General features: G+C 35.4%; 1 protein-coding gene across 2 annotated transcripts in view; it reads right to left on the reverse strand.

Moving 5' to 3' along the window:
- Positions 1–3,190: 3,190 nt before the first annotated feature.
- UBXN2B (UBX domain protein 2B) overlaps positions 3,191–24,909 on the reverse strand; it is a 36,961-nt gene continuing 15,242 nt past the window's right edge. Inside the window, exons 3-8 of one of the 2 annotated variants that reach the window (XM_069466485.1) lie at positions 18,523–18,673; positions 15,920–16,003; positions 14,861–14,970; positions 12,430–12,567; positions 7,278–7,439; positions 3,191–5,921 (exon numbers count right to left, since the gene is read on the reverse strand). In XM_069466485.1, the coding sequence (XP_069322586.1) occupies positions 5,759–5,921; positions 7,278–7,439; positions 12,430–12,567; positions 14,861–14,970; positions 15,920–16,003; positions 18,523–18,673 (808 nt within the window). In that variant the 3' untranslated portion in view covers positions 3,191–5,758. Of the gene's footprint in view, positions 5,922–7,277; positions 7,440–12,429; positions 12,568–14,310; positions 14,515–14,860; positions 14,971–15,919; positions 16,004–18,522; positions 18,674–24,909 lie in introns of those variants that run through there. The other variant, XM_069466486.1, reaches the window with a different exon arrangement.

The following is a 24,909-nucleotide window of genomic DNA, read 5'->3' on the forward strand; positions in this document are numbered from 1 at the left end:
CCCCTATCTCTGCAGGTGTTACTCATGCTCCGGAGAAAAACCCTCTATAAAACCCAAGACTTTCTCCCCTCCCTTGGGATGGACACTCTTTGGCATCCACCCATCTGCACCCAGATGTTCAAAATAAAACAGCATTTCGCTATACATGAGGCTTTGTCTTCCTCTTGGTTCCGGACCTTATGCGTTTCCACTTCATTTCTACCATGGGAACTGCCAAGGACACTTCACTTAAAGCTAAAGTACATCACTCCCAGAAATGAACCGAGACTGCCCTTCTTCTAGAACACTTTTTTTCTCCTTTTAAATCCAATCAAAACATACATTTTCTATCACCAGCATCAACTTTGTGGGCTCTTCTGAATTTCCTCATTTTTAAAACATTAATGCATATAGTCTTCCAAGGTCCAGAGGATTCTATTCTTCATTTGCTCATTTATTACTTTTTACCCATCTAGTGAGTGACTCCTGTGGGTAAGATACTGTTCTAGGCTCTAGGGACACAACGTTCCTGCTGTTGTGGAACTCTCTGACAGTCTGGGGGAATGGGAAGGGACAATGCAGGTTAAACAAATGAACAAGAAGCTACCAGGTATTGCTAACGCCACGGCAAGTGGGGTAAAGTGACTGAGAAAGACAAGGGTTGACTTTAGATTGAGGCATAAAGGCAGGTCTCTCTGCAGAAATTACAGTTATTAAGCTGAGGTCAGAATGCAGGACTGTGTGACAGAGCGTCATTTACTGTAAGCAACATGCTGCCTGCAAATACAGGACTCTGCTGTTAGTAGGCCCTCAACAAATGATAAACCCAGTAGTTATTCCTAAGAGATGTGCTACTTACTGAATCATACACGTACTTACTATTAAAGAATATAAAGTCAGATTAGTTTGAGTGGCCATAAAACACTAATGAACACACTATTTCAAACACTGACATCTACTTACATTATAAATATTTATAATAGGTTTTCAAGAAGGAAAAAACCTCTCATAACCTTACTATTATCGCATTTTATAAATATGCAAAACATGGTATTTGCATATAATTTTACCATGTTAATAAAAATGACCACCTCATCCCATAGACCGTTGAACCTGGTATCAATCTGTAGAAAGGACCAACAGCTCTGTAAGATGTTACTTTATCCCACTACCTTCCATACTCAAAGGCACAGTCGCAACTCCCAGGCCACTGAGAGCAGGACTTCACCTGTACTCAACTAGCTCACACTTTCACTTTCAAGCCTACTGATGGCATGAGTATCTGTAGTATTTATACTTCTTACTTTTTAATCAACATAGATTCTCATGGAAAACTAAAAATTATAGTTTTTACCATTCCTGATCCTACGATAAAAATGATAAAATCTGTTAACACTGAAGAAACAAGCTTTTCCCAATGATAAAATCCATTAACATTTGAAGAAACAAGCCTTCCCCATAAAGATAAAAATGCAGAATAAAATACGGAAGATATTTAAAAGTACATTGAAAGGTACCCCAGGTAGATAAGGAAATAAACAAAAATTCAATACAAAGGCACAAAATAAAAAGAATATACTTATATTAAATACTCTTCTATTCTCAAAGTTAAAGTGAGAAAAGTGACTGGTGGTTTAAATATGGTTTACACTAAATGTAAGCCATTTTAAACAGTACTTCCAAGCCAATGTAAACTGAAGGAGGTAAAAAGGACAAAAAAGAGAATTTTGTTAGGAAAAAAATGGCAGTTGCCCCACACCTTTAATCTCTTAGCCCTCTTTTAATGTTCCCTAATTAACACACATACCTTAATTCAATAACAAACCAACAGAAAAAGTACTGTATTTGTTAATTACATGTGACATCTTTAAGTACCCGCTGAGTTACTTGCTTAGCAGGCCCTCCAAAGAAAGCAGGAAGTCTTGCCATACAATCAACCCAACAGTGACTTACTAGCATTCTTTCCCTGTAGCTTTCAATTTGACTAGCTGTACTTTGAATTGTGCCAATGAAGGCACATGAGATCAACTACAGAACTCAAAGGAAATTTTAAGGTAGCAGAGGTCTAGAATGATCCGGAATGTCTCTGCTTCATATAGAAACATTTATCTAAAGGCAAGTAAGTCATCAAGTTTAAACTTTCTAAGTTTCTTCCTTCCCTCCCCGTCCTCAGGCCCGCAGGTCATAGCTATAAATTTCAAAGAGGCAAAACTATTAAACTAAGAGGATTAAAGCTAGTTATTAGTTCCAGGCTACACATGCTATTTTCACATACTATACAACACACACACATATATACACATTGTTATACATATGTATTGGGGCTTTTTTTTTTTTTTGAGACAGGATCTCGTTCTGTTGACTAGGCTAGAGTGCAGTGTTGTCATCATAGCTCTGAACTCCTAGGCTCAAGTGATCCTCCTACCTCAATCTCCCGAGCAGCTGGGACTGCAGGTCAACACCACCACTCCTGACTAATTTTTCTATTTTTTGTAAAGATGGGGTCTGGCTCTGTTGCTCAGGCTGGTCTCAAACTTCTGGATTCAAGCAATCCTCCCTCCTCGGACTCCCAAAGTGCTAGGATTACAGGCGTGAGCCACCATGCCCTGCTTGGGGCTCCATTTAATTGGAGTTAGAAGATACTTTAATTAAAAACTTTACATTCTAGTCTGGGTGACAGAGCAAGATTCTGTAGCAGAAAAACCAAAAAACCAACCAACCAACAAAACAGCTTTTTAAATGATTATAGAAACTTTCTTAGCATTTATGACAACATCGGCCACATATATATTAATTTTTACTACTGATTGGGGACATAAACTCTTCAGGTACAAACACTACATACTTTATAATAACACATGTGACAAGATTTTCAGAAATCCACTGTGGCAAAGCAGCCCCCGAACTTTTTCATTTGGGTAGAATAAAAACAGAAACAGCAATGGGAAACTGAGATAACATTCCTTCAGTTCCTTCTCTGCCCCCAAAAAATGTGCACCAAAGGAAATTCAACCACAAGAAGTGTTACTCATGTTTAAAATAATCTATTCAGCCACTCAAAACCACAAATCAAAGAAATTTTGAAAAATATTTTGATGAGTTTCAATGAAAACATTCTTTATTGGTAAACAGACACTTTAAACTTTTTCATTATATACATCATGCGAAATGACTGATTTCACACATGGTTGTCTAACTGCTCATTGTGACATACTATTTTTTGAGATGATTATAAATTTTAACAGTTACAACGACCACAGTAGTAAAAATAATTCAGGAAAATGACTCTCAATGAAGCAAAACACTGTAGCAAGTATGAAAGTACTGTTCATCCCTCCTGGATGTTTAATTTAATTCTCCCTCCTAATGTAAATCTCTATATTTTGGAAGACTACTATATACAAAAATGGCAGTTGTTTTTGTACGGGCATCTATAGGCACTCCATTTAATTGACAAAAACAAGAAAATTTCAAATAATTTTACAATGTTTGGTTAATTTCTTTCCTGCTTTGTTAATCCAAAACAGGACAATGCCCTTTTATTTAAAACAGTCATTTCTGTCTAGAAATCGTTTCCTTATGAAGATGATTTTGCCTCATGCAAAGGTAGTTTACCCCTGGTGATCTTTCTGAGTTGGAGCTGTTACGTATTGTCCAAGTTGTTTTTAATACGTGGAAAGGAGCAGGACTTCCTATTCTGAGGGGAAGACCTAGGAATGACCTTCTTTCTATTATGACACTGAGAAAAATTCTTCCTTGCAGTAGTGGGATCGACACTTTTATCTTGTGGCAGTTCTGGAAGCATTCTCAGTATTAAAAACCCTAGCACATGTAAATTCACCTCTTTGAAATAACCAGAGAAATATCCACCTGGAGAAAGGTGGATTCCAAATCCCCTAGCAGCACATTCAAGTTAATTGGCATGCGAAGGTAAAAAAGACTTTTCTAGATACCTGGCAGTGGGGTGCTGCTGTAACAAATACCTGAAAATGGAGAAGTGGCTCTGGAACGGGGCAGTGGGTAGAGGCTGGAAGTATTGTGAGGGGCATGAGAGAAAGGACCTACACTGACGTAAACAGACTGTTAGCAGAAGTATGGAATGGGAATGCCGGCGAGGGCTTGAAGGAAGTGAGGAGCATGGTAGAGACTACCAAAATTGCCACCGAGAATACCTAAATCATCACAAAATAACAACATTAAAGGTGCTGCTGTTGAGGGCTTAGAAGAAAATGAGGAATATGTTATTGGAAAACTGGAAGAAAGGGATCCTTGTTACATAGTGACAAAAAGTTTAACTGAATTGTGTCTTGCAGTTATATGGAAAGCAGAATTTGTAAGTGATAAACTTAATATTTAGCTGAGGACAGTTTCAAGCACACTGTGGAAGGTACAGCCTGCCTTCTTCTTGCTGATTATAGTAAAATGTGAAAGGAGATAGGTAAGTTGGGGGAAGAAATGTTAAATATAAAGAAACTAGGACTTGATGATTTGGGAAATTCTCAGCCTACCCAAAGAGCAAAAGACACGAAAATTAAGAGATTCAAGGTCAGGAATGCCTGCTTTAGAGAAACAGACAGGATATGGCTGTACCACCTTTTGCTAATACCTCAGAAGGATCAAAAGGTCTGATAATTCAGTCACACAAAAGGCTCTTTGAAGACATTAAGGGTGTGAATCATAAATTCTCTCCGCTACGTTAGAAAAAGTAAAAAATAGAGATAGGTGTATCCGGGAAAGATACGTGAGGAGACTCCTGTGCAATGGCGTGAATCCCCATGACATACACAGGAGACCCACAAGTTCCCTGACAACGTTACACCAGCAGAAACACTGCCAACTTTAACTGCAAGGTATGGAGAATGGAAAAAGAAACAAGCTGACAAAACTACTCAGCTACAAGCATGTGCCTTTTGTGAAAAAAGGAAAGACGACTCTGAGATGGAGTCACAAGCCCAGAGAACTGAGCTGGGAGCCAAGGAAGGTCAACCTCAGGCCTTAAAACCTAGTTAAGTGTGACTGGCTGGATTTGTAAATTCATTGGTGCTGGTGGCTCCTTTTTTCATTCTATTTTCTGCTTTTTGAACAGGAATGTATGTAACTGTTATTCTATGCTTGCCCTGCCATCATATTTGGGAGCAGATAACTTGTTTTGTAAGTCTACAGGTGCATAGACAGGAATTACGACCCAGGCATCATACCCAGATCCTCTCCCACGCTTAATTTAGATGATGTAAATGATGAGATTTGGGACTTTTGAGTTAGTGAGCTTCTGACAAGATCTTAGACTTCGAGTTGACGCTATAATGGGTTGAGACTTGAGCACCTTTGTTAGATGTGAATCTTTGGGACAGGGAGTGGACTGTGGTAGTCAGGCAGAATAATGTCCCCCCTAAACTGTTCATGCCCTAATCCCCAAACCTCTGTGTAACCTTAAATGGTAAAAGGGACTTTGCAGATGTGATTAAAGTTACTACAGATCTTAAAATAGGGAGATAATCCTGTATTATCCAGTGGGCCCAACCTAACCATATGAGTCCTTAAAAGCAGAGAACCTTTTCTGGCTGTTGCCAGAGAGACGTGATCACAAAAGGGTCAGAGAGATGCAATGGTGCTGGCTTTTAAGATGGAAGAAGGGCGCCACAAGCCAAGGAATGCATGTGGCCAAAATTCATCTGTAAAAATAATAAAAATAACCTGGTTGTTTTTAATGCTGGAAGTATTTTCCTTATTAACATGGCACATTATCTATTCCCACATGCTACTGCATGTAAGGACAGTATTATTTCAGTTGCTGGAGTATCACAGTATTAAGAATATCTGCTTCTTGTAGTGTCAGGCTTTCATCTGTTAGCTCTTTATTTGGAAATGAAGTCACAAGAATAAAGTCAAGAGTTGCAAATTCAGGACGGGACTGTACAATAAAGTCTCGGACATCCAGAATCCTGAAGAAATAAAATAAAAATAATTTGTGACACAAAGAACCATATTTTCATGTAAGTTTTTTTTAGCTAAAATTAGATAATAAAAATCACACAATTTTAACTCTTATAAGTGTTATAACACTTTAATATACATTATTTCAATGGAAGAATTTACCTTAGCTTGAAGGTAAAATTGTAAGGATTAACTCTGGAGTGTGCATAACATTTAGTGTAAAACATATACAATCTTCAGGTGAGTAATGCATAAAATAAGTGTAACAATGCTGCTATACTGAAAGGGCAGGTCCTACTTTTTTCAAAGTGTAAAATATGTTAGCAGCATATGATCCAGAAAAAAGATAACTATGATTGGCCTGTGGCAAGGTGAGTCAATAACTATGAAAAGTGTTAAGTCATGAGAATAATTTAAAAAAAATTATTGTCACATATACATAGTAACTCAACTAGGATCATCAATGTATCCTTTAGGGTCTTACTCAATGAACAAATGCAAATAATATGAGAACAACAAATGTCTACGCACAAGTACATGTTAAAGGACATTTAAAAGTTTATCTGTAGAACCTGACAAGAGAACAATTAAGCTTTACTTACACTATACATTTCTTTTTTTTTTTTTTTTTTTTTGAGACAGAGTCTCACTCTGTTGCCCAGGCTAGAGTGAGTGCCGTGGCGTCAGCCTAGCTCACAGCAACCTCAAACTCCTGAGCTCAAGCGATCCTCCTGTCTCAGCCTCCCGAGTAGCTGGGACTACAGGCATGCGCCACCATGCCCGGCTAATTTTTTCTATATATATTTTTAGCTGTCCATATAATTTCTTTCTATTTTTGGTAGAGGTGGGGTCTCGCTCTTGCTCAGGCTGGTCTCGAACTCCTGAGCTCAAACGATCCGCCCACCTCGGCCTCCCAGAGTGCTAGGATTACAGGCGTGAGCCACCGCGCCCGGCCCAACACTATACATTTCTATTACAAAGAATTTGCTACACAGAATGTTAATCCCAATCAGAATTATCATAAATTTTTAAGTAAGGTCCAAATAAGCTTTTACTATATTAAGGTAAATCTGATTTTACTTCATATAGTTTTACCAACAATGCAAAACTATAGCTCTTTATTTTTGTGTGATATCTGAATTTGTATTAGTATTTGGATGGTTTACAGAGATCATTTAAATACCATGTATTTCACTTCTTATATATAGCTATTATCCTTTTAAAAATTTTTCTTCTGTCAAAAACTTCAAAGTATATCTAAAGAATATCATATACTTCATTACTCGGGTCAGATACACTTTTACTAAGACGAGACACTTGGCATATAACAGCAAACTGAACACTTTGCCAGTAAAGAAGTTTACCTGTGTGTACTATTGAATCTTTGTATCAAACGACTTCCATCTGCTAACCTGATTTGAATTTTTGTTGTTGGCACGGAATCATCAATGAGAACAACTGCATTAAGTATTGATTTATCCTCCTCTTCCGGGGAGGAAGGTGTACTGACTATTTCAGGTGTAAGGCTAAGAAAGAAGAATTAAAGAATTAGAACACAAATCTGAATACATAAGACACAGGACAAAATGAAGACACTTAGATCTACAGTTGATTCTCAAGTGATCCCCACATGACTTTTGGACTAGCAAGAACATGGCTTCATTTGCATCTCCTATACTTCTTTTAACCTCTTTTATCATATAAAAATTACTTTGGATCCTATGATTGTGATTTAGTTTCTCCAATCTCTCTCAAAAACCTAACTTTGCATCCTTTCCTCCTTTATCTCTTTGAAATTTCATCAGACTGTTTAGCACAGCAGTTTCTTTAGTTAGAAATCTGAACAACTCTGAATTAATCTCAAAGAATGATTAAGAGCACAGACAGACTTGGTTTCAAATCCTAGCTATGTCAGCTGTGCAGACTTCCGTGAGTACATCAATCCCAGCTCTATCATTTATAAAATGAGTGGAATAATATCATGTTATGAAGGTATATTATACCAGTAAGTCCTCGATATAGTACCTAAATCACAGTGCTTCAACAGGTGCCTGCTATTTTGCACGTATCAGCACTATTCATTTAATTTCAACTTGGCTAATACTACTTAAAAACATCTGATTGTAGTTACTGCAAAAGAGAAATAACTCTTAAGTTATAAGCAAGGAAAAAATTTTAAGCATGGTGATCAATTTATAATGAAGCTTATCTGATAGAATTTTACCATTTGACTTTGATTACTAGTGACCTCAAGCATTGCTTTCTTAGTACCTTCTAACATCTACCAGGATGATGAGTCAGTGTAAGTCAAAAGTGAATGTCAAAAATAGTGTTCTTTTGGTTAAAAGATTATAACAAATTCAGCCGAATCCACCTCCCTCCCTCGCTCCTCCCCTGCCCCCTGCCTCTTTCTTTTTATTAGAAGTGGGTTCTCACTTTGTTGCCCAGGCCAGAATATAGTGGTGTGATCATAGCTCAGTGTGGTCTTGAACTCCTGGGCTCAAGTGATCCTCCCACCTCAGCCTCCTAAGTAGCTGGTACTACAGGTATGCACCACCATGCCCAGCTAATTTTAAAAAAAATTTTGTAGATGGAGTTTTGTTCTGTTGCCCAGGCTAGTCTCAAACTCCTGGCTTCAAGCAATCCTCTACCTCCCAAAGTGCTGGAATGATAGGTGTAAGCCATGTGCTGGCCTAGCCAAATTCTTTACAGTCATAAAATCTTAATATTCTCTCAGTCATCTTGAGGGACTCTTTGATAGTCTTATGTTTATTCTCTTGAATACTGAGATCTAGATTGCTTCCTATAAATTATCTCCTCTTGACTAAAAAGAAATATATCAACATATTTATTAGTATAAAAGTTCTATGAGCATTTGGGCTTTAGTCCAATGCAAATCTAACTCATTATGACTCTTACGCCCATTCAAAAAGTTTCTCTCCGAGTATATATGATAAATTAGTAAAATTAAGTGGTACTTAGTACTAACACTTCCCCTTTCTTTACCTATTTCCTGACAGATTTTAGAACCTATTTGAGAATATAAATGATAAAGATATGAAAAGGGAGAAGATGATGATTTATAATAAATGACCAGATATTAAGAATTTTGTTCAAGTTAGGAATTGAGAGCTTAAATAATTGCACTGCCAACCTGTTTTACTGTGCCAACAGTTCGGCATGCCTAACACAGGGATGTGTTTTTTAAATTAATTGATAAAACAAGGTTTCTAGGCAAACGGGAAGAAAGGATGTGGGCTATAATTGCCTCAGACAGGAGGGAAAACAACTTCTTCTCCAAACTTAAGGAAAGATGGATACAGTTATTAGTAAACTTGGAGGCTGAGGGAAACATATTAAGAAAGTTAATTCCTGTCAGGCTTTATTTTCTCAGTGAAGCTGGAAGCAAAGAAATCTTTTGAGAGGGAGGGCAGGGGTAGCATCTGGGGCTTAGAGAAGCAGGGAGCATGGCGGTCAGCCCTGGAAGACTGGAGGAGGCCAGCATGGCCTGCCCAGCATGGCTAAGGCTGCAGTCAGGTGAGGGGCTGCCGAAGAGCTGGGATAAGAGAGGGAAGGAAAGGCAGGAAGGAAGGGGCTGTTAAGCTTTAGAGAAAAGAGCCATGAGGGGTTCAGGGACCAAGACAAGGTCAAACCTCAGGTGAGTGGGAGTGGCCAGCACAACCTTTTGGAATGAACAGTATGATGAACAGGGAGCAACTGTTCTTAAGCAGAAATGTGCTTCAAATCATGATTTTTATCATTATACATGGCAGCTCAAAAGCCTACAGTGAATGTCTACTTGGTAGTCCTGCCTATCAAAAATGATTCTGTGATTTCTAGGTCTTTTCCTTGTCGGGCTCTACCCTAGCTTACCAAGTTAATTTTTATTCAATAATACAGTTTGAACTACAATTATAAATTTGCAGTTTTACATCTATGATTTGCTTGCTTCTGTTATATTATGTGAGGGTATTGGGTAATATTTTTAATGTATTTAAGTTTGTCCCATAATAGCTTGTATATTACAATAAAAAATTAAGTTAGTTTCCATCTAGACTGCCCTTTATAGAAGACAATAGATTATTCCCATTTCTATTTTACTTGATTATTTTTATTTCTCTGTTCAGTAAATTAGTCGTCTGGAACCCTTGAGAAATGAGCAATTTTAGAAAGCAACTTTTTACACAGATCAATGTTAACTTTAAAATTTTTATTTTAATAAGTTTCTTAATGTAAATCCTTAATATAAAGTGTTCTATGCAATTCTTCACTTTTTAAAAGAACATGATATTTGCTTATTCAACATTTGGGTTCATGTTCATATAGGCTAACACTACCACACTAATCTTCTAGTGTAACTTTCCTATACACTAGAAGCTAGAAGTTCTAAAGACTACGTTTCGCAGACTCCCTTGCAGCTAGGATTTTATATGACTCTACCTTCCCGCCAAGCAAATATTATTTGCATAGTGAAAGTATATATTTGTGAAGTGGAAGCTATGAAGTTCTTCTGGTTACCAAGGTGGTGAAGACAGTGGTTCTTCTATGACAGAACATTCTAGTATTTGGTCCCTAGCTTTGTGGGCACTGACTACCTGATTTGGAATGGGGTGGGATACAAGGTGTTTTCTCTAGAACATTCTTCTATTTTGTTTGTTTCTCCTAAGGAAAGCTTAGTTTGCTATCTCTTCCAGAAATTCTATAAACTACCCAGGACCCTGTAAGAAACCCCTTACTACTTAAACTAGCAATAGATTGTTTTCTAGAATCAAATTCCTGATTAAAATGGCTAGTAATTAACATGGCATTATCACCACTGATCTCTGTCACTCTTTTCTTCAGTTTCTTCTTTCTTTTCCGTCATTTTTCTCTAGCTATTTGCTTTATAAGAAAAAAGACTGGCCTTTGTGAGATACTATCATCAGATAATATCCTTATTTTCATGAAGTGAATTTACAGATCATAATCACTGGCTCTTCTCAGCTGTCTTTCTTTTACACTACCTTCAATTCCAATTCTAGATTTACTAGACTTCTAATGACAAAGATGTGCATTCTAAAATTAATTCTTGGCCATAAATTTAAATAGAGAAAGAATATGTACATAGCAAAGAGATGACTAGACATTTTATCTGTATTCTAACTCAAAATCAGAATCTCAACAAATATTAAATAAAAATGAGAGGTGCTAGAAAATTAAATGCATGCATATATTTATATGTATATCTTAAAATTTCTTATTTAAATATCTTATAAATATAAATATCTTACAACTATCTTATAAATCTCTCTATTATAAATATCTCATAATCAGAGGAGGGAGGAAATAGCACAATTCAAGAGAAGCCTGACAGGTGTTGGCAGGAAAGAGATGAGGAGAGAAAATTTCCAAATAGACCTGTGATTGGGCACTGAAGGGTTTGGGTCCTAAAAAAACCAGGTCAACACATATTCCTGTATTCCCTCTATATCCCAGGAATCAGTCTCATCAGGAGAAAAGGATACAGAAAGGGAGACTAGAGATAGCAAAGACAAGTATAAAAAGCTGATACTGAAGTCTTCCCTATTTTGAGAAATGAGAGGGGAATAGAAAACCAGTGTGCACAAGGCAATTGGAAAGGAGTTGGAAGGGAAGGAATCACATAAAAAGGAACAAAGAATGCACAAAGGGGCACACTGGAAACATTGCCAACACAGCAATTCCATATCACCTGCAATAATATGTGGACAAGTGGAAGGTGACCTTTACCAACATATTTTACAAGATTTATGAAGATTATGTTAAGCCATAGTAATTATAAAGGAGTCAACTCAAATATTCTGTCATATACATTGGTTTTTAAGTTGTGTTTTTCAAAGTCTTAGGGTTTTTTGGAAATGTCTCAGACAATTCTTTCCTTCACCTACAATCAGAAGAACTCGGGTTTTACATGTGTTTTACATATTGGGCTTCCATAACATGCAGAAAGAGTTTGCTTAAAAACTATCGAAAAGCTAAGCACATTGCTCCTGCTGCAAGAGCCTAATAATTACTTATGGCAGACACACATGCTTAAAGTTGTGATATAAGATACCCATTTTTTAAAATCTTAACAATGCTTTACAATATTTCCTTTTGAAACTAGGTAACCTGAAAGAGGCATATGGCATAGTGGTAAAAAGCACAAACTCTGGGGCCAGAGTTTCCGGGTTTGAATCCCACATGCCGGTTATTTCTTAGCTCAATCACCTTGGGCAAATTATTGCATCTGCAAAATGGTGTAATAACACTATCTACATCAGAGTTGTGAAGATTGAGATAACGCATGCAAATTGCTTAGAGGGCCAGGATCATGGTAATTGCTATCTAAGTATTATCTACTAATATTATTACCAGATTTTTATATCTATTTGCACCCGCAAGGTCTTTATTGTCCATATATCAGTTTTTACTTCACAGGTCATTTTGCTCTTTTTATTATCAAAGAAAATTCACATTGAACGAAGACAAATATTTTTCTCATTTTAGGATTTTTACCTTCCAAGTTTTTGCCCTTCTCCACTAAAAGCCTTGAACCTCAATCTAGGTTTTATGTATTCTTGATCCTGATGATCTTCCATATCCAAATTCACTTGGCCACCATGAACCAGGCGTTGAAGCTCCAGGGGAATCTCTCTTTTAAAAAGAGGGAAAAAAGGTTTTAATTAAGTTTTTCAAAAATTACACTGCTGAGATGACTGTAATCAAGTCATGAACTACACTGGAAAACAGCAAGTTTTGCTTAAATTATAAAATATAAAAATTTCCATGAAGACTGATTAGTCCTTGTAGATCTTTCTTTCTTTAAATTACCTCCCATTATTCCTTAGAGGTTTTCAGCATAGGGATGTTTTTGGTTGTTGGTCATCTTGGAGTACTTCTGACATTTAAAAAGTTAAATTATAAGACAGCAGTTTATACCTAAATTAGCACTGGACAATTTCTATGAGGATAAACGGTTAATGTGGGTATTTATTTCTAAACTCCCTGGAGAAAGTTCTGAAAATTGATCCACTCGCCGGGTGATTCACGACAGCACTGCCGTCAGTGTCAGGGGCAGGGGATGTAAGATGCACTGCACCAGGGGATTCGTCTCACACGATGAAGACTTGGCTTGGGTTCCACAGAATTGCCAAGTGCCCTCCAGGGACTCACATGGATGACAACACTGTTTATAATGTCTGAGCCTAAAACCTAATTCTGTCTTACAAATAAGCAAAATATATTTTGGGGCCTACTGTATTAACATATGTTGAAATTTCCACGAATGCACTATCACGGAAACTGAGGTAAGACTACAGTTGGTTTGGAACTTTGAATGCAATGCCACTTGTAGTAATTAAACTTACAACTTCACACACTTCACCATTGCTTTTAGACCTGTCATTTTTACCTGAGAAGTACTGGACTGCATACAGGTGCAAATTATCTGACTACTTATGTCTCCTGGTGTGGTCATACCTGAGCATTCATAAATTAAAATATGTATCATTTTATGATAAATTACTTTCCTTTATTTCTTCAATATATTTAACGTAGAATACTATATCAATATTTTGGGAAATAACATACACAGGTAGATATCATCTATATGTTCTTCTTTGAGGATCGTATAGATGATGTTACAAAATACTTATTACAAAAAAGAGTCAATGGATCTTACATAGTTGAAAACCACTATTTGACACCATTTATTTTTTTCATGGAGTCTTTTCTAAAACTCTTCTTTATCATAATCAGAATTTGTACTCAAGGATATTGTATGGCTCAAATTTAAAAATACTTTTAATATACTATGTCTGTTTAAACATTAGCCTATAAAGTTTATGGATTATTTTCATTTAACGATAAATTAGTTTTTAATCTATATAATAGTACATTGTTCATCAATATGTTCTCATCTTCCACTATCTTGAAATCAGCATCAATTTCAACAGTTACATTGGTCTTTACTTAGCAGATGAACATTTCCCCCGCCCAGCTGCCCCAGCTCTTCTCAATGATTCTGCAGGTCTCCAAGTCCATAGCATCGACTTAAAAGTATTATATCCTGTGTTTGCCACCACCATATATTGCTTCCTAGGACAGCTTCCTGCCTTTCTCAGTGACTTCAGCATACTTACAGCATTTCTTGTCTTTATTTGGTACCCTGACATTATCTGTATAGAATTTAAATTCAAAATGCATACTAATTAGTTTTGTAAAATACCTTTCCTTCAGAGTTCATTGGCTGCTTTGACTCCAATGAATTTAATCCCCACTCCACTTCAGCCACTATCCCTGGACACATTTCATCACTTGGAAAAGCGCCACCTTCAATTCCCTTATGGAGTGTAACCCCCCTCCCCCACTCTGGTCCCTTCCTGCTACTACTCTACCAGTCACTTGATTTCCCATCCTTTAGTAAGCAAAGCTGATAAGTTAACAATGTTCTTTGAATGAGTCAGAGCACTGAATATCTGGTTTACTCTCACAAATTATAACTTCAAACTAACTTTACAAAATCTTCTGCCAGCAGTAATGCCACTTTAAAAAATTTCTAATATCATTTGAATTTCAGGCATACATGCAATGAGAGTCACCCTGTCAACAGTAAGCAGAACAGCGGCTTAGTGAATGGGCAGCTCCATGCTAATCAATTCACTGATCAGTACATTGTTTCTTCTTGGAATTGGGTCCATAGGTTCATCAGATTTCAAAATGGGCCAACGTCCAATGCTCCTGCCCCACAAAGTTAAGAACCAGTGACTTACAGATAGCAATATATCCTTTATATACTCAAGAATATTATACCCCTGGCAACCATTTAACACAATATATTCCAGGAACCAACTCTTGAAATCTAGTAGTGTACTAGTAGTTTAAGTCTGTTTAAAAAAAAGACAGTCCCACTCTAAGTAACAAATAGAATACAAATAATGTATCTTACCCTCTCTTAACAGACTCCAGAAATTGAGCATTTGTTGGGTCACTGTAAGGTCTCAATTCTCCATCATCTAAACTGAAACCATTGCTCCACAGTTTAAGCAAAATCTGAACCTTTGGGGCATAAGAAAAAAAAATATATATAAGAATACAACTCCCCCAAACAATTTTAAGTTATAAATGCGATATCTTAACAACATATTAAACCATTTAATTAATTTAAAATAGGGAATTATTTGTGTTATTCTTTATTATAAAGACTTAGGTGAAATCACATGTGTTTTCTTAGCAGATTTGTATTTAGCTTAACAAACTGACAATGAGAGCAAATGCCAAAGGTCCCACAACTTGACCCTGGCCTTGAAGTACGATTACTGGTGGTTCACTAGAAAATAAAGGTAATGAGAAGAGAACATCAAGCTGCACCCCACTACTCCCATCCTCTTCCTTCATCTGCACCCACACTACACTCTTCTATGCTACAGAGCTTATATAGTCGTACCAAAGCGCAAGACCGAATTTCCACTGATCATCCAAGAAAATATGTTTAAAATGAAAATTAAAACTCCAAAATTTCAAAAAGCAACAGAAGAATGACTTTAGGTATTCCAACATGTATAACTCAGCTAAAATGTTTATGACAATATACCATTTATAATAATTAAAATATATACATATAAAGTTCATTTTCTTAAACATTTTTTTTAAGAGATGGGGTCTTGCTATGTTGCCCAGGCTGGCTTTCAACTCTTGAGCTCAAGTGATCCTCCTGCCTCAGCCTCCCAAATATCTGGAATTTATAGGTGTGTACCACTGTGCTCCCCTGTATGTTCACTTTGACAGTGAATCACACATTCAACAAATAGTTATGTATCTCTAAATGCAAAGCACGATTGACATACAAAATAAACACTAATGCTGAAAATTTACACATTGGTCCTTTTAACCAAGGTTTCAAAAAATAACAACAGAAATATATTTATATTATCAATTTTTAATTTTAAAACAAACAGTAGTAACTAGAGGCAAATATTTACTTTTTCATTTTGGTTATTGTACCTACATCTTGTAGCTGATTTTCTCCATAGATATATTCAGACCGCTTACAAAAGGAATTACCCAATCTGTATCCTCCACCTGTAAATGACTAAAATACATAGCAAGTGAGTTAAAAATTCACTAAGGATTATTCACTAAAATATTATAACATATAATATATATTTTAAAACTAAACTGTAATTAGCTAAACTGGTTCATACTTACCCAGAAAATTTTATATTAGAATGAAAGTCTTATGTTATAGAGAAGTGTACTTAAAGTAAAAAATTATGTCTCTTTCCATAAAAACATTAGTGACTCAGAAGCTGACATAATAATAATACAGGCCAACCTTAAACTAAGATATGCATCTATACATTAAAATATATTTTTTCAAGTATAAATTAAAAAAAAACTACCCTTAATATTTTATGACAAGTCTTTTAATAAAAATTACAATGATTAAATCATGTTTCATAAAGGAAGGATTTTATAAATGGGTATGAACCACCCTAAGAAAAGCTCTATCCTTATTTTATAAGTTGCTTTTATTCAACTGTAACAAGTCACCTATAACTGCACTTTTTATTTTGCTATACTAATCGCAAGGTCTTCTATTCTTCAAGTAGGATAGCTTATGAGGTAAAAATGCTATTCCTTTTAATCACCTTTTGTATCATGAATGAGCTTTTTATTATCACATTGCTTTCTTCTCCATAGAATAAACTGTATCAATTACACAATTTTCTTACAAAATTAGAGAATCTGCAAGAGCCAAAATTATCTTAAGACTTGACTAAAAGAGAATTTCAAACTGTTGACAAATAATGAAATGAAAGCTAAAATTTAAGTTTCATAACCTCCTCAAATGATTTTGATAGGAAAGTTCCAGGTTGAGAAATGCTGATTGTAAGAATATATGACACTTATACTAAAAAAGACACTTGAACTATTCTTCAATATAAAAATATTGTGTCAGTTGATACAGTTATAAAAGCTCTATAAAAAAGTTTACAGAAATTTAGAAAGGTACAAAAGCAATTCAACGGAGGAAGAAGAGCCTTTCACAACACGTGATGCTGGAGCAACTATGCATCATAAGCAAAAAAATGACCCTTGATGTAAACCTCACACCTTTTATAAAACCAACTCAAAATGGATCATAGATTTAAATGTAAAATTTTTCGAGATAATACAGGAGAAAATTTTGGGGACCTACATTTAGGTGAAAAGTTTTTAGGCAAGACACCAAAAGCACGAGCTGTTACAAAGAAAAAGAATAAACGATTTTATCAAAATTTAAAACTTTTGCCCTTTGAAAAACCCTATTAAGAGGGTAAGAGGATAAACATACAAATTACAGTCTGGGAGAAAATATTTGCAAACCATATATCTGGCAAAGGACCCATACCTATTAAAATATACAAAGAATCCTCAAAACTCAAAAGTAACAAAATAAAAAATCCAATCAGAAAATGGGCAAAAGTCATGAGACATTATAATAAAGATAATAGCAAATAGACATATGAAAAGATGTTCAACATTACTAGCCACTAGGAAAACGCAAATTAACATCATTAGTCCTTAGGGAAATGCAAATTAGAACCAGTGTTATCACTACACACCTATCAAAATGGCAAAAATTAAAAATAGTGACAATATTAAATGCTGGTAAGGATGTAGACACACTGGCTTTCTCATACATTGTGAGAATATAAAATGGCACAACCACTCTGGAAAACAGGTTGGTAGTTTCTTAAAAATCCAACCCTACACTTAATATATGACCCAGCAATTGCACTCCTGGGCATTTATTCCAGAGAAATGAAAAGCTATATAAGTAAAATAAAACCTGTACAAAATTGCTCACAGCAGCTTTATTTGTAATAGTCAAAAACTGGAAACAACTACAATGTCCCTCAATAAATGAATGGTTAAACTGTGGTATACCCATACCATGAAATGCTACTCAGGAATTAAAAAGGAACAAAGTATTGATACATGCAATTATGCTGAGTGAAAAGAGTTACTCCCAAAAGGTCACATATTGTATGATTCCATTTGTATGATGTTCTCAATATTATAAAATTGTAGAAATGGAAAACTGATTAGTGATGGCTAGAGGTTATGGTAGGAGAGAGGGAGGGGAGAGGGAGTAGGGAGAGCTTGTGATGATGGAATGGTATCTCAATTGAGTTGGGCGATTACACAAATCTACACATGATAAAAAGACACAAAACTGTACATACACATTGTACCCATGTCAAATTACTGGCTTTGATATTACACTAAAATCATGTAAGATGTAATCATTGGGGGAAACGAGATGAAAGGGACATGGAACCTCCCTGTGTTTTTTTTTTTTGCAAATGTCTGTGAATTGATAATTATTTCAAAATTAAAAGGTAAATCAAAAAGTTGCATAGAAATGTAAGAAATTGCCTCAACTGTGAATCATTAATGGAAAGACCATAACCTTATAAAAAGGAAACAAATATTTTAAGAAAAACATAGTTTTCTTTACTTCCCCTCCCCAAAAAATAGTTAGAAAAATGTTTGTAAACAATATAAAAACTGATAGAGGAAATCAAATATAGAAATAGTATAGTTTTAAAATTGAGTACTGACCTTGGATTTGTCATCACCTGAAGCTCTTGTGGCTTCATTCAGAGGGACAGCCCCATGTTCCCTTGCCTCTTTGAAAAGTTCATTCACAATTTTCCCAGTTGAAGGTCGAACTATATGTAATCCACTGTACTCATTTTCACTTGAATAAAACCTTTAAACATTATAGTTCATAAATAAAAATATGAACTAACAGAGAAGTACTTTAAAGTAAAAAGCTAGTCTTATGAAATAACTTTTATTTAAAAAGAGGCATTCTTGTGACTTCAGTGGCAGTAAGCTAGTCCCTTCACCCTAAGAAAGGCCATATTCAGTAGGGACCTAGTTAGTGAGGAAACCTCTAGGTTTAGAGAGTATAAACATCTAACTAAACTACATAGCTGCATATAGAAGGTTTATTCTTCAGAGATTTTTGGATTGAAAAGAAACCTACTCAATTAAAACTCCCTGTATTTATTAAAAGCAAATAATTCGGATAGTTTTTCAATGATTAATTTCTACTCTGATTCCAACTTCATAAATGGTCCTAGAGAACATAAAAATTTCCCTAAAATTAGTACCCTAGTTTTTCATCTTCCAAGGTCTTTTCAATCAAGGGTATCATAAAATATAATCAATGAAGTATCAACATAGAGACTTTTAGTATGACGACAAAGCTCATGTTAAACTATTCATACTCTGCAATCCAGTTTCCAAATTCCACTGGACTCACAAAACAAAACAACGGGGGGAAATTATATAAGCACTGGAGACTAGAAACCGAGGTCATCATCAAGACTTTCTTCCAAATTAGTATATGCAAAAATATGACAGAGGGAAGAGCAGACCAGCTCTCACTTCGCTGTAAATGAAGGAAAAAAATCCACCTGGACGACAAGTAGACACCAGTTGAACCCCACTAGCTATTGAAGTGGGGGGTTGTTCATCCTGCCAGTGCTCTGGAGAAGTATACTGGGGCTCAAGTTTCCCTAGAGCAGGAGCCTATGGAAGCATTCCTCCCAAGCTTAAACTCAAAGGTTCAGGATAGCAAGCAAGGTTGAGCAGTGTCCTAGCTGGCTCCCAAGATAAGCGTTAGTATTAGGAGTTTGATGGCAGACAACATCAGGCAGCTATGACAAATACAGAAAAGCAAAGCAAAGCTTCCTGCTGCAACTATCTCCTCTTGTATCTCCCTCCTTCCCTGTCCTAGGTCTCTAATCTCACAAAGCAAATAATCATTCTTTTTTTATCTCAGTCTTTGTGAAAAAGATCTTACTGGAAAAGTCAGCCACAGGAAATGATTTACTAGCTCCTTTACCGCTTATGGTCTTTGTTACTTGTTTAAGAAATCTTTGCCTACCCCAAAGTCATGAAGATACTCTGTTTTCTTTAGAAGTTTTACTGTCTTAGTTTTTACATTTAGATCCACAACCCATCTAGAACTGATGTTCTCAGATGGCATAAGGTAGAGGCCCAAGAATTATTTTTCCCCATATAAATGTCCATTTGTCCCAGTACCACGTAATGAAATTCTCTCCCCTCACTGCTCTGCAGTGTCATCTTTGTCATAAATCAAGCGTGTGTTTCTGAGTTCTCTATTTTGTTTCATTCATTTACTGTTAATCCTTACTCTCATAACTATTGCAGTTTTAAAAGTAAATCTTTATATCCAGTATTATAAGTCCTCAACTTTGTTTTATTTCTTCATGAATATTCTGGTTACTATTTTCTTTTTTGGGGAGGACTAATATTTATTGACTGTTGAAGTATTGATAATACTCTATGCTCATATAAACTAACATAATATAAATGAAAAGGAATAAAATTCCCTTTAATTAGCAGAAGGAAGAAATATCAAGACCAATAAAACCATTTTTGATTTCTAGAACACTTGGAAATCCCTTAACCAACTATGAACTACTCAAATTGAAAGACTTCTGAAAGGCAATATTGGTCATTATATTTTCATTCAACGAATACTTGTTGAGTGCTTGCTATATACGAGGCACTGTTCCAGGTACCATGGATCCAGCATTAAATAAAACAAAGTCCTTGTCTTTACGGAGCTTACATTCAAGCAGGATAAGCCAGATCAAAAACATATATATGTGTGTTTATTCTTGACTCTCTGTATTTTCCTAGAACTTTTAGAACTTGCTTATTAGTTTGCATTAAACCCTTCCCCACTATTTACAGGATATAGCTTAATATTAAATCTTCCAATTCTGTATGTCACCCTTCCCTTAGGTCTTCTGTGTTATAGTTTCCTGGTACTGGTTTTACAGTTTCTGTTAAATTTATTCTAGGTATTTTTGAATATAAATGCTATCTTTTTAAAATGTAATCTTATAATATTTCTACTTGTATATAAAAAGAAAACTGATTTCTGAATATTGATCTTGTATTTAGGATCAAAGATCTTGCTAAACATACTTATTAAATTGAGTAGTTCGACTAAAGAGTCTTTCGTAGTTTTTTTGTATGCAATCATGTCATTGCAAATAAAGAGTTTTATTTCTTTCTTTACAATTTGTATACTTTTGTTTTCCTTACCTCATTCTACTGACTAAAACCTCCAGTACAGGTTGAATGAAAATGATGATGGGGTTATCTTTGCTATGCTGCCAACTCCAGAAAGAAATCTTTCACTACTTTACTATTAACTGTGATCTTCACAGTAGGTTTTCTGTAGATCCTTTAAAATCAGATTAATTTGATCCCTTTATTCTCAGTTTGCTGTGTTTTCTAAAATTATGAATGTTGTGATTTTCACTTTATATCTTTTAAGCCATGTAACCAAATTTAGAATCGTTGTATCTTCTGGATGAACTGACATTTTATCACTATGAAATGTCTCCTCTTTAAATTCAATAGTGCTTCTTGTATTAAGGACTGTCCTATCTGATATTAGTATAGCTGTACCAGCATTCTTTTGGTTAGTGTTTGCATGGCACATCCTTTTCCTTTCAGTTTCTCTGTGTCCTTATATTTAACATTTATCTTTCATAAGCTACACAGAGTTTTTTTAATTAATTCAACCTGCCAATCTATCCTTTAAATAGATTTAGACTATTTATATTTAATGTAACTATTGCTATATATATATTTGAATATATATTCATAATATAATTATGCTTTATGTTCCTTTTCTTCTTTCTCGCCTCCTGCTGAATTAGTCAAATAACTATTGTTTTATTTCCCTTGTTAGTTATACATTATTTTATTTTTATTTTGGATACTACCCCAGAGATTACAACATACAACTTTCACTTATTAGAGTCTAATATAAATTATGATAATTTTACCACTTCCAGATAATAAAATAATAAATGTTTGAGTAAAATATTTAAAATAAATTAAGTAGTAATATCAATAGCAAGCTTTTTTTTTTTTTTTTTTTTTTTTGAGACAGAGTGTTACCTGGTTGCCCTGGCTAGAGTGCAGTGGCATCATTATAGCTCAATGCAATCTCAAACTCCTGGGTTCAAGCGATCCTCCTGCCTCAGCCTCCTGAGTAGCTGGGACTATAGGCATGAACCACCACTAATTTTTCTGTTTTTAGTAGAGACAGGGTCTTGCTCTTGCTCAGGCTGGTCTCCAACTCCTGAGCTCAAGTAATCCTCCCACCTCAGCCTCCCAGAGTGATAGCATTACAGGCATGAGCCACTGCACCCGGCCACAAGTAAAGTTAAAGGCATAAATACTATATGGTACAAATAGGATAATTTTATACCTATTACCTGTTTATTTCTCTTATCTAGCTAGCTTCCTTGTTGGATTTTAAACTCTATGAAGTCAAAGATCACCACAGTTTACATCCCTAGAATAAGTGACACAACTGAAATTGATGAATGAATAAATTTATCCTTAATGGAGATATAATAGCTATTCTTTGTAAGCTGTTTAATCAATATTCATGAAAAAGGAAATATTAATACTTTTACTCAAATAAAGAAAAATATAGACAAAATTAAACCATGGGACACATAAATTATTTTAAAACTTGTAATTCCATTTTTATCTGGACTTCTTTCTCAAGCTTCTGAGAGAGTGATATTTAAACTGTCAAGTTTTTTTTCTTACATTAGAATTTTCAAAAACAGATTTTAATGTCCTATCAATTACTCAGTTCAGCAATGATGTGATTACTGTACCCTACCATTAAGTAAAAGTGTTTCTATTGAGTGTCAATTCACACTGAACTACTCAGAGAAGCAGTATTAAGAATAAAAGAATCATTATTTCATGAAGCGGACATTTTTTTTAACAATTGAAAATAAATATGAATTGTTGAAGGCTACATTCTCCTTTGCCCATCTCTTTAACTCCTAATGATGACCCAAAACTTAAACATAATATCTGTACCTGGTGCCCATACTTCCCAAGCACTTTCTCCTTGCAGTAAGATTTTTGTTCCCATGTTGCCGCTGAATCTATTTTATTCAAAGGTTCTGAGTTACCTTCTTATCATCAAACCCAAAAGACTCTTCTCAGTTATTACTTTTTGAAACATTTGATACTTTTAAACCTATCCTCCTTCTCCCGTTCCTCACTTTGTATTTGAACTGTCTCTCCTGGACTTTGATGATACCAAAATTGTTGTTTCTTTGCCCAGTGGGAATTAATAGCTCCCCCTCTATTTTACTGAGCTTTCTTTCTCCTTCTCTTGCATAATTAAGTATGCCTATGTCCTTGACTCCCATTCTCTATTTAAACTCATTTGATCATCAAAATATTTACCCACTGCTAAAGATAACCTGTTGTATACAGATGATTCTCAACTATATGTTTTCACCACCCTCTTACTTATGGCCCAGTGCTGAATTTAAAAGCACCTACTGGATTAATACTACTTAAAGTTTATCAACTCCAAAACTAAACCTATGTTCCACAAAGGAACCCTTCATTAACAATCACATTTTTCTGTATTCCAGACTAAAAACCTTTAAGTTTTCTGTCTTTTCTATTCACTTACTCCTTACATCCCATGTCATCAAGTGTCTATAATAAATTCCTTGAAAGTATCCTACATCAATATCACCCTTTCTCCTCCATTCTGTTAATACCACTTAAATCCAAAATTTTATTATCCCACTCCTTAGATTACCACAACTATTTTCTTCTTGATTTCCTTGCTTCCTTATCCTGTTCTTTCTATAACAATTTTATTTTTTTTCTTGAGACAGGGTCTCACTTTGTCACCCAGGCTACAGTGCTGTGGCACAATCATAGTTTACTGCAGCCTCAAACTCTTGGGTTCAAGTGATCTTTCCACTTCAGCCTCCCAAGTAGCTAGGACTACAGAAGTGTGTCACCATGCCAGGCAGTTTTATTTTTTGTAGAGACAGAGTCTCAGTGTGTTGTCCAGGCTGGTCTCGATCCTGGCCTCAAGCAATCCTCCTGCCTTGTCAATCTCCCAAAGTGCTGAGATCACATGCATGAGCCACCATGTCTTACTATAATTTTATATAGTACTGTCTGTCCTTCTTTCCTACAAGGACAAAATAATAATAGCTAACATTTATCAAGGGATGACTATGTGCTCATTTAATACTCATAACCATGGTATTATACCCATTTTACAAGTGAGAAAACAAAAATAAGGAGGTTAAATAACTTGCCCACTGGCAAAACCTTATTAGAACAGAGAGAAAAAAATACAACCGAGGTGTGTCTATCTCTAGAGTGAAAGACTTTAACACTATATTATAGTTTTATCATTAAATTTACATTAAAAACCATACTGGCTTTCCACTGCCTTCTACACAGTTGTAATTTATCTCCTTGGCTTTCAAGGTTGTCTCCAGGACTGGCTACTTAATTTGTGGGGCCCAGTGCAAAATGAAAACATGAGTCCCCTTGTTCAAAATTTATTAAGAATTTTAAGACAATAACAGCAGAACATTAAACTAAACATGGGGCTCTTCTGAGCGCGGGGCACTGCATGACAGCAAAGGTCACATGCCCGTGAAATTCTGCTGGCTGCACCTCCACCTATCCAACCTTATTTGCCACTAAGCCACTAAAGTTCTGTGGGTTCCTTTTCTGATTCTTCTGGTCAATTTGATTATCTTCCTCTGTGTGCTTCTTTGTTCCTGTGATACATAACCTTTTGTGGATGAATACGTTAAAACAGGCATCACACTATATTCTTCTCAGGGTTTTTCTATAGGTTATGTACCTCCTTTTGTAAATTAAAAAACACAGGTCATCTTATGTTTAGAGTTTCACACAATGAAAATATTTTGGCTTAAAGTGACAATGAAAAGATAACTGTTTTGATTTATAATACTGCCCAAAGACTATGAAAATAAGCACTGTTTTCTAAACCAAACAAATCCGTAGAAATACAATTTAAAACTGGGCTAATGTTGATATGGAATATGAAATCAAAGGAAGTGCATAGTGTTA

The sequence above is a fragment of the Eulemur rufifrons genome, chromosome 3, assembly GCF_041146395.1.
Source record: "Eulemur rufifrons isolate Redbay chromosome 3, OSU_ERuf_1, whole genome shotgun sequence".
Lineage (NCBI taxonomy): Eukaryota > Metazoa > Chordata > Mammalia > Primates > Lemuridae > Eulemur > Eulemur rufifrons.